The 11,212-nt window shown below is 35.3% G+C and overlaps 1 protein-coding gene across 1 annotated transcript; it reads right to left on the bottom strand.

Annotated features, from left to right (window-relative positions):
* Positions 1-289: 289 nt before the first annotated feature.
* On the bottom strand, positions 290-10,776 carry ABCG64 (ABC transporter G family member 64). The gene is made up of 14 exons (XM_004251360.5): positions 10,129-10,776; positions 9,283-9,359; positions 8,671-8,931; positions 8,277-8,340; positions 8,040-8,186; positions 7,821-7,855; positions 7,119-7,192; positions 5,343-6,232; positions 4,558-4,854; positions 2,668-3,147; positions 2,293-2,441; positions 1,696-1,985; positions 1,468-1,598; positions 290-959 (listed from the first exon to the last, which is right to left on the bottom strand). Exons 1-14 carry the CDS (start codon positions 10,374-10,376, stop codon positions 803-805), a joined length of 3,300 nt encoding a protein of 1,099 aa, XP_004251408.3. The 5' UTR covers positions 10,377-10,776; the 3' UTR covers positions 290-802.
* Positions 10,777-11,212: the final 436 nt, after the last annotated feature.

Raw genomic sequence — 11,212 nt, 5'->3', positions numbered from 1 at the left:
TCCCAAGATCTGCGTATACTCTACCCTCCTCCGACTCCATTTGTGGATTACACCGGTATGTTGTTATTGTAATTTTACACTATTTACCAACAGGCAAACTTGTGCACAAACACAATCTCTCATTGCCAACTTAACCTGATGAGAAGGGTGCAGGCTTCATTAATGGAGTAGCAACACTATTTTTCCTCTTTGCTTATCCAAAAAACATGAGATAACTTAACCAATCAGAAAAAGAAAAAGAAGAAAAAAAAGAAGGGAACATGAGATAATTTTCTGAACAAAAAAGATGTACTGTCTACTCAAAACTTAATTTATGCTGGCATTATCACATTTGGCTGCATAACCATTTACATAATTTGACATTAACTTCCTGATCTTTTACCAACTTTTGGGTGTACCCTCCAATTTATGAAGTGTACTCACAGTCGTATCCTTGTCTACTTCATCAAGACAAGACAGACATTCTTGGTTATTTCTCTTGAGGTTCAAGGCTACATCACGAGGCTCAGGAACCAGGTAGCATCAATCTCCTAGACGAACTACTATTAGCACATATTACACTTGATTTTTCACCTAAAGATGAAATAATCATTTAACCTGTTTAATTGACTCCTGCTGCTATATACCATCTGTTTCGAGTAATTTACATTTTTGGCAAGAATCGTATCAAGGTTATGTACAATAATCTTCACAAGGGACCCAACTTTTTGAGGCTTCCCAACATTTTCTTCATGGTTGAGTCTGTAAACTGACTTTTGTCCTTGTATACCAAGTGATGAAGCACGATAGCAACAAACAAGACTTATTTTTTCTGGAAAGTTATCAATAGGAAAAATGCTACACAGCGACTGATAACGCCAAGAAGGATGAGTTTTAGTAAGCAAGGGTACCAATGATCAAGTGCATAGCCCCTTTTCTTTAGTACACCACATCTTGTGATCAACCACACCCCAGAGTACCTAAAGGCCGACAAAATGAAAATGAAGAGAAACAAACAAAAAAAAAATTACAATTTACCCTGGAATCTGAGGTGCATTTGATGTTCAACAACTGATGGCTAATGATTAAGTAACAGGTAGCTTCACATTTTGCTTTTCCTTACCAGCAGTAATAGTATAATTTTCGGTATTTTTTTAATTTTATAATTTCCATGCTTCTCATTCCTAGTTTTCTATTACTATTTGTTGTCTTATATGCTTCAGTTTTCTAATTATCCTGTTGTTGTTATTGCTCATTGCTTATGTTTTTGTAAATGCTGTCATTATACTATCCTTGAGCCGAGAGTCTATTGAAAACAACCTATCTAACTGCACAAGATGTAAGCTTAGTGTACACACTACACTCCTCAGGCACAACTTGTGGTATTAAACTGTGTATGTTTCTTCTAAATTTCAGCAAGTATTTATTTGCAAGTTTAGCCATAATGCAAGAGGAATTTAGACATATATGGAGAAGGATTCAACAAACCTTTTAGCATTTGCAATTACGAATGCTTCCAAGGCCCACTTTGAATAGATATAATCTCCTAATTTCCCCGTGAATGAACTACTGTCCTTGCTCGCTATGAGGGTCAAAACAACTGGAAGCAACACCGACCACTGAAAGACAGATTAGCTTGTTAGTAGAGAATCATGGCAATAGAGAATAACGGTTGGAGTTGATACGTATTGCATGATCAAAGTTCTGAATACACACCAGTTGAGCTTGACCAGGTTCAAAGTAGATGGCAAGTGCATAAGCTATTCCAGTAACACAATATACAACACAAAGCAAGACGAGATAATTATCCAAAATCGAAGATCTTGGATTGTTGAAGAAGTAGAACATTGATAAATAAACTGCAGGCTTTATAATTGTATTGATATGGTCAACTGTATCCTTAGCCATAAAATATGCCAAACCGCTCATGCCAGATGCACTCTCTCTCCAGTAATGTAATTTATCTAGAGAAAATGATCTCAAAGCCGCAATCTTTGTGAGAAGAGCTGAAAAACATTTTGAAAGATTAGAACTAAGGTAAAGTGAAAAAAGGTAATGAAGATATATGGAATAGAATTCTTTTAAGTCCTTTTCTGAGATGCTTTGCTTCTTTGAGATTGATTATTCTTACTTTAACGAGTGACTACTAGCAGTAAGGAGGGTCAAAGACAACAACAGCAATTGAAAATTGAGAATTTTTTCTCATAAATTTGCAAATAAAAATTATCAACCGTCTCATTTGAAGTCATCAATTTTCTGTATTGAGATTTTAAAAAATGAAGTATATAAACTGTTCTGAGGTTTTGAACTTACGAACTGCAATGACGGTGTAAAGGTAACCCATGAATCCAAAGGTTTCATCACTCACTTCAGCAAGTGTTCCCAAACAGAGTCCAGCAAGTAATAGAATAAGAAAATCAACTGCTTGTATCCGGGCTTCACGCAATCGCTGCTTACCGACTCTGACAATAGATGCCAACAATCAAAACAAATGCAAACTCAAAAACATTTCTAAATCAACTAAAAGAATTAGGCACACATTTTTCCTCGAGTAACAAACATCATAGCAGCTACCGTAGCAGCTAACAGAAAAATACAGAAGTAAAGAAGACATAGAAAATAATAGGGAGAACATAACATAACATACCAAAGAACAATTTTAGAAAGTATACAAGGAGATATTATTACCTTCCAAGGAAATACTTATATTGAAGCAACACACCAGGTGTTTTCCGATTGGACAAGTCCGACCATGCCAAAAAGTTGAATCGCATGCGGTCCTTCTTCTGTTCAACATTGGATTTTACATCTGCCCACAGGTCTGCAGATTGTTCGGAGGTAACAGTTGCAGGACTTGTTAAATCAGCTGAATTATCTCCAGCCGAAGATGCTCTTGATCCAGAAGATTCTAGCATGTCTGGTGGTATGGGGTAACCATTATGAAGCATCCATCTAAGGGGAAGATCTTTATAGCTCAATCCAGTGCTTGGGAGTTTATAAATTCCTTCTAAAATATCAATGAAATGATCAGGAGGATTAACACGATCAGGTACAGTTATTCCAATTCCTGCAAAGTACTCTTCCACTGTCTTTACTGGTCCATGATATACTGTAAGGCCACCCTTGGCTAGAAGTATCAAATCATCAAACATTCTGAACAAAGTATAGCTGCAAAAGGATTGTAAGAGATTCGGTTGGTTATTTTAGAAAATATAATTTTCCTTAATATATTACATCGAACCAAAATGAGTCTCTGTCAACATCCGAAATGTGGTTGTTTTTCCTTCCATATCCAGTACAACACTTTATTCTGGAAGATCTTCTTCTAAGGTTCGAATTTGATTCACAAATTTCATCAACTTGTTATCCCTCCATTCTTAAGTTATCTATTTATCCCTTTAAGTTAATGGTTATCATATTTTTTGTCTTTTCTGACTCTTGATCTTATATTTGCAACTTCTCATATTTTTTTTGGGAGTCCTACTAGACATAATTTCCTCAACATTTGCTTCTGATATAGAAGCATGGAGATGTACTAGAGCCTTGGCTATTTTACTGTTTTCTGCTACAAAAAACTGGATTTGAATATAATTTCCCCAACAGTTGCATCTGATACAGAGGCACCTATTCTGTACATGTATAATGATCTAACAATATAGTTACCCCCTTTCCCAAATACAAGCATCTAATAATTCATGAATTTGCAATAATACAGTACTTCATTTACACATTTTAACCCAAAAGTTATATTATCATTCAAATACAAAGTTCATTCTTCAGCAAATCTAGCTATAAAGTATGTTACTCCCTCCGTTTTATTTGGTGTGTCCTAGTTTGACTAGGCATGAAGTTTAAAAATATAATGGAACTTTTGAATTTTGTGGTCTTAATGGTGTGTATAACATGCCAAAAGTACCTTTCATATCTTGTGATATTAAACAAGACATATCATTCCTAAGGGAGTGTCGTTAATAGTAAAATGTTAAATAAACCATGTCATGCTTCTAAGTTCTAAGGGAGTGTCATTAATAGTAAAATGAGAACATTGGAATTAAAAGCTTCCGAACAACTAAATAAGAAAGGTGACATTCTCAATGAATATACACATTAAAAAGGAAAGTAAGACACCTAAATTGGAATGGAGGGAGTTATTTTACTTCTAACCTACCATGGACAAGAAACCAGCATTTTTTAATCTGAGAACCAGAGTCAAAAAGTTTTTCTGAAATAAGATGCTGTGTAAACAGAGCAAGAAGAGGTCCTGAGTTTGAGTTGCATTGCCATTTAGACTTCAATGAACTTGATCCAAAAAGTTTGAATACAGTGTTTGAATCAATAGAGAACATGTCATTATTTGTTGTTCTTAGAATTAGGGTTTCAGTTTCCGCATTTCGAAATTGCATCAATTATGCTGGTACTTAAATTTTATATGGTTATAATTCCACATGTTTGTGATTGCAATATGTACACTGTGCGAGGATAAACAGAAAGACACTGCAATTGATAAAAGTCAATATGATAACCACCTGGGAATGCAGATGGAAGAAGAACTTAAGAGTCTATCATTCGTAACATCACCTTGGTTGGTGCACCACCATGCATACATTTACTCCTTCAAGAGCTTCACGACGAGTTGCTCTGAGCAACAGTTGAGATGAAGAGCTATCCAAACCAGAAGTGGGTTCATCTAAGATTAACAAAGAAGGTTCCATAACCATTTCCAGCCCAACATTGACTCTTTTCCTCTGACCCCCAGAGATGCCTCGCTTTTCCACTGTCCCCACAAGAGAATCTCTCACAGGTTGCAATCCCAAGGACTCTATGACTCTTTCAACAACTAAAACCTTTTCAGGTTGAGGCAAATCAGCTGCCAACCTGGAAGAGTGATTCAACAAAGAAGAGTAGACTAGCATCAGATGAATATAGTATCAAAAAACAGCAAGCTAACAAGTGAAAGCAGTAGCAAAAGGCAAACTAACTTCCTTTTGGATAATATAACCTGGTCATATCTCTGCCTAGTTTGTGTTTGACAATAATGGACGGTGCAGAGATTTGAGACCCTCACATGAATACTTTGAAAATCCATTGACAAGTATCAGACAGTGGTTTCTAACAATAATGGGTAGGCATGTAGCACTCCAGAATAAGAAGGAAATAAATGCATGACCTTTCTAATCAACAAACAACTGGAACCAGTCAACACCAAAATGTAGAGTGTAGACTGATGGTTGAAGTCATCAAACTCATGAAGCAAAAGAATGACATACTAATGTTACCAGTTTCAAAAAGAAAAAACAAATGCCTTGCAGAAAAGATATTATATGAATGCATAGATTCGTACTAACAGAACTGCAATAGCATACCTGCACCGAGCACTAAACCAAAGATTCTCCTCCACAGTTAAATTTCCGTGTACTATGTCATCTTGAGGTACAAAGCCAATGATTTTCTTGTATGACTGCATCGGTTCATTCTTCCCATTTATGAGAATCACACCATTCATGGTACACCCAGCAGCCTTCCCAGTCAATGCAGAAAGAAATGTTGTCTTTCCAGCACCAGATGGACCCATAACAGCAGAAACACGGCCAGGTGATAATTTTCCTGATACACACCTCAATAGATGCTTGTTTTTCCCCTTCAAAGTTAGTGTCAAATCTTTGAAACATACCTCAATGGGAGGTCTAGTTCTAATCTCTATATCACTTGCCATTGAGATTACACCAGAAAATGTCAAATTCTTATTCTGCTCCTGCATAGCTTTTTCTTTCTCAATTTGACCATATGCATATTTAAAGATTTGGCTCTTGGTTTGCAACTTTTCAGTCTTAGGCTTTTTCATATTTTTTTCCCCAATCTCAATATTGAAACCATCATGACTATCAGGATTTTCTTCAAGCTCTTGCACCATCTTTGTGAGGTTGGTTTGCTTTTTAGCTTTGGCGTGAGACATACCTAAGGGCAAGGGGGGTAAGGCAGCTTCTGAACGAGATCTAGCGTGACTAGGAGCCTTATGCGGATCCTGTTGACTTACATACTTCTTCCGGGAGAATGTCCTTGACAATTGAGATTGTAGACCACTTGCATGCTTGCGAGCAATCTCTTTAGCAGATTTCCATTTCTCACGTGCCTGTACATTCTCCCTTGCACTTTTTGCTGCGCGTTCTCTGGACTTCGCTTGTTTTCTCTCCCTGCTGCTCAGCACTTGGTCAGAACAGTTGTATAGAATGACAAGTATAAGTGTAATTCCACCCTATTAGAAATGGAAAGCGCAGTCACATGTCACACTAAAGTAAAAATAGCAATCTTAGCTCAATTAGATACTAAAATATGCATGTTTGTGGATGAAGCATGCGGAGTGTACATAAGTCATATCTATTATATGCCTCTATGAAACACAAAACAAGAGTATAACTCAGAAAAGGTGGGAATTCTTTTCAGATTAAAGGAGCACTTGTAAACTCATGCATGACATTGTTCAATTGACATACTTATAGAACTTTCACATTTTGAATCTCTAACAGGCATCCATTGCAAGCGTATCAGATGTTTCAGCAAATGCAGCATGAATATGATTATTACAAGGAAACATGGACGTTAGATTTGACGTTCATTGGTGATAATTAGCAATGTCAAACAGACTCCTCAGTGATCAATTGAGAACTCCAAGAAATGAAGTTGATTAAATTAGAAATTTCAAATGAAAAAAAGCAAGTTATTGAAGAAGCTTGTTGGTTAGTTGTGACTTGTTACAGATGAAAATCAAACGAAAAGGAAAAGTAAAATATTATATCTTGTGCTATCTGTCCTTATTTGGGCTCAATTATGCTATTTATGCAGCCATTATTCTTCTGTTATCAGAAAAGGAGGAGTAGAAGTTACGTCCAGACTAGTCCCTCCCATTCCCACCTCCTTCGGTAAGGAAATAACAGATATTAGCTGAAGACAAATCTATTCTTTTGCAGGTTTATTTCTGTTCTTTCGGCATGAATTACTCACTTTCCTTCTCCCACTTCAAACCTTAAAAAAATTAAGCCATACTAGCTAACACGCCAGGAGCATTATGACACTATCTCAAAAGTAAAACCTTATATAGACAATCAATATTTGTACAGCATAGGAGTGAGGAGACAACTTACAAAAAACATAATACCATAAGCTGTGATATTTTGATTATCTGATTGTGATTCACAAATAGCTAATTTATAGCAGCCTGCATGTCCATAACCATTGATAAATACTTGATGATGATGGCAATGTTAGACCAGAAAATATTTCCAGAAATATAAATCGAGAAGTACATGCAATTAGTTGTTACTTAAGGTATAACTTTTCATCTTGTCGTATTATCTTCAAGTTACAAGTTCACATATTCTGTAGCATGACAACTATATGATGTCTCATATCATAAAAAGGAATTTAAGTAAATCTTTCTCTTAGTAGAGAAGAATGTGAGACACATCCCACCACCAAAATAACAATCGTGGTAAGGTGGATCTCCAATATGGTCATATCTTTATACGTCCTGCTCATTTCTAGTAATAATTATTGGATATCCATCTAACATATTTTAACAGTTCTAGTAGCCTAGGCAAAGAAGATAATTGGATATGACAGCATGCAGTTAGAATTCTTTTTTGTATTTCACTTGGAACCTCACAAGCTGCTATGATACACCAAGGAAATTTCATTTTTCAAGTGTGTATTTTTCTTTTTCCTTTTGTATTTTTTCTTTTGAAGTATGTTACAAGCGAGACAACCACAACCAAACAGGCATTTTATAAAGTACACAGAACCTAATACAGAGACAAAACAGACTATCACATGAGATGAGGACTTACTTGTTTGAGATGTAGAACCAGTTCTACAGTAATGCCTGGAAAAGCATAAACAAACAGTATGATAAGAGAATGGATTAGCATGAGCTTCTAATATGAGCAAAAGGATGAGCCGAGTTAAACAGAAGTAACATTTTGCTATTTGCTGCCTAAACAAGGAGAGGAGGAAAGAGAAATCATGGTAAGATGCATGTTTCCCGGTTTTGGGATGAATATAAATACCCTTTATTGCAAGGTATCTTTAGTGCAGTAGTTGGACAGTAAAATCCTGCTGAACAAAACAGTTCAGTAGTACTCATAACATCAGCCCAGACATCTGCTCCACCGCAAGTATGATTTGCCTGCCCTGGAGGAGGTTGATAACGGTACCTTCATATTTTGAGGCAGGAAATATTAGTTGAAGGATGCAAGAGAATCTGGTCATGTAAGAATAAGAACTCCAAAGATTGTGAAACTTACGGTTCACATGCACCAGAGTCATCATTGAGATTTGAAATAGGGCAATATGCACCTAATGGGCAGGCTTCAATCGGAAAATAGGAGAATAAACAAACATAAAACAGATATAGATGAAAAAGAATAACCATGAAATTACGCCAAGAGTGCAACTTATGATTGTTTATCAGATAAGCAAATTCATCACTTTAAAAATTTGTAAAGATCAACCTCAAATAAAATGAGATAATATAAACAGTGTCTTGATATCAAGCAATTCTGAAATGATAGAAAACACTATCTCTTGATAGTAAGCAACTTCGAGATGTTGCTTGGTCCAAATTGTTTGAGCACATCTACTTCAGATAGTGGTCATGGTTTCAATGACTTAAAAGCAAATATTCTTGTAGATACTTACGTATCATGCAGGTGAGACCACGAGGACAGAAAAAACCTTCACAACAAGGTTGACAATCAACAATTCTAGGTGGCATTTCCTTTGCATCTTTAAGGCGAACCAGATTATCTCCAACACTACAAGCCCATCCTGGCTCGCATCCAGGAGCCCATGATGATAGGTTACAATTCGTGTTAGGTTTCAGGTTACCTCGTCCTTGCGTTAAAAGTTGAGAATAGAATTTTATCTCCGCTGCTGTACACAAGCGCTTCAGTACATCACCTATTCGACCACCGAAGATGTCATGAAAATGAAAAGACAATAGAACAATTAGTAGATAGCTCCACAGAGTGATCTTACCATGTCAATGGTATTAGAAGCAATCAAATCTTAAATGCATTACTTGTGGAAATTAACTATTGATCACCACAAAAGTGAACTTGCTAATCGAATGTTTAGCAACCAAAGGAACTCATATTATTATCTTATCAGAAAAAAGTAAGGCTACACACTACATTTTTTCATAAGTTCCTGAATTCTCATGATGCAGAACGTATAGAATATTATGAATTAGACCAGCAAACTTCGAACTAGAAAACATACAACCTCAAAATCTTATCCAGCAATTGGTACCTTTTGTCTGATTAATGCATGCTATCAAAAAATCTGTGTTTCCGGTGAAATTAAAAGCCGCGTTCCACTCAGCATCCCTACAAAACGATCAGCATTCATCAACTGAAAACAAGCTTTCAAAGTTCTTTAGGATGACTTAGCAAAGCCAACACTATAACAACTAAAGTGAAATAAAACTTAGGAAAAGCTTTTGCGAATTGACTTAATGACATAGGAATTGAAGAATATACTTTCCTACAGCAATATAAGAGACGATTTTCGAGATGATTTATCTATTATGAAACAATTTAAGATTAAAGTACTACTAAGATAGTAAGAAAAAAAACCACTAAGACTTAAAGTTTAATAGTACGTGGAGATATTAGTTATGCAGGATTGTAACCAAACACCGCACTTGGGTGTGCTGAATTTTATACATAGCAACTAAAATGCTACCAAAAAGAGTACTACTTATGCTTACTTTAATACATGAATAATTCACTTCCTAACCAGTCCTTAAATCCTCGGCATTTTCTAATAACATAACAAATTATAACAGATTAAAGGACTTGTACCTAACGAATATTAGACCTAAAGTAAGTCTACTACAAGTCATGTTCATTAATAGAACTAATAGGCTTGGAATTCCCTTATATGCTAAGTAAATAAATAGATATTCCTTATTTGAGTTTGTTCTAGAGAGGTTTTTGCAATATTAGTGAATTTTGCTGTGTAATTCCCCAATGTTTTAAAGCAAATGCATTCAACCAATCTATCATAACATCGTTGGACGTTGAATCGGCAGAAAAATTGAAAACAAAAAGAAAAATCACGCATGCCGAAGAGAAATCGAGAAAATGAGCTTACACATCATCGATGCAGAACTTCAAATTATTGGTAACAGCAGGATCAAACAAGGAAGTGAAATTGCTAAAACTGCTATAAAGGACCTGGGCCAAAAGCGGTTTCGACCCGGGATTATCGCTCTGCTGCTGCTGCTGCTGCTGCTGCTGTGCAGAGATTTGATTCACCGAGATGATGAAAAAAACCAAAAAAATTACGAAGATTAGAACAGAGGCATTGCTTTTCTGCCATTTCTGACTGCACATTTTCATCAAGGACCATCACAAGTGTGTTGATTTTGCAGCTGCTAATAAGAATTTTAATTTTGTGATGAAATTGGAGAGGAAATAGTGGGAGAAAGCTAGGGTTTGGGGGCATGGAAGAAGAAAAATGGTGATTTCTCGGAGGGAAGAAATGGCGGGGAGAGCAAGTAGGAGAAGAGGAGAGAGATGGCATGCATTTTGTATTTGGGCCGTTAGATTACGCAACGGTATTTTGAAACCATATATCAAAACTTATACTCTTATTATATATTAAAAAAAATAAAAAATTACCCATAAACCAAATATATATATAAATATATTTATCCAAAATACTTACAATTATTCGTAATGATTCGAGTCAAATAAAAAAAACTAAAAAATTTATTTGTTTCTCTTTGTATTGATTCACTTTGATATAGTACGAAAGATGCAAAATATATAGAACAAATTGATACACTACCACCGAGTGAATTGCTACATTGATAGATAGTGAGTCTATGAAGTTGTTAACTAGTCAAATTTGAGCTACATATGATTGGTAATTAGGGCTTTAATTTTATCTTTTTTACAAAGTTTAATATGAAATGAAATGAATAATATATATATCTTTTGTTTAGTGTATATGTGGTTATTTGTTATTGATATCCAAATTAATATTCAAATGCATAAATAGTAAAAAAATTAATTTAATTAAGATAATGAAAGTCATGTGAGATTTCTTAAAGTATAAATGATCTTATTTAAAAGAAACAAAAATCTTATGAAGTATCCCGTGTACTTATATTTATATAATTTATATTATATTAAAAGAATGAAAATTCTTATAAACGCAATAAGTCACTTTG

This window comes from Solanum lycopersicum, chromosome 11 (assembly GCF_036512215.1).
Source record: "Solanum lycopersicum chromosome 11, SLM_r2.1".
Taxonomy (NCBI): domain Eukaryota; kingdom Viridiplantae; phylum Streptophyta; class Magnoliopsida; order Solanales; family Solanaceae; genus Solanum; species Solanum lycopersicum.
This window is presented reverse-complemented; position numbering and strand designations above follow the sequence as displayed.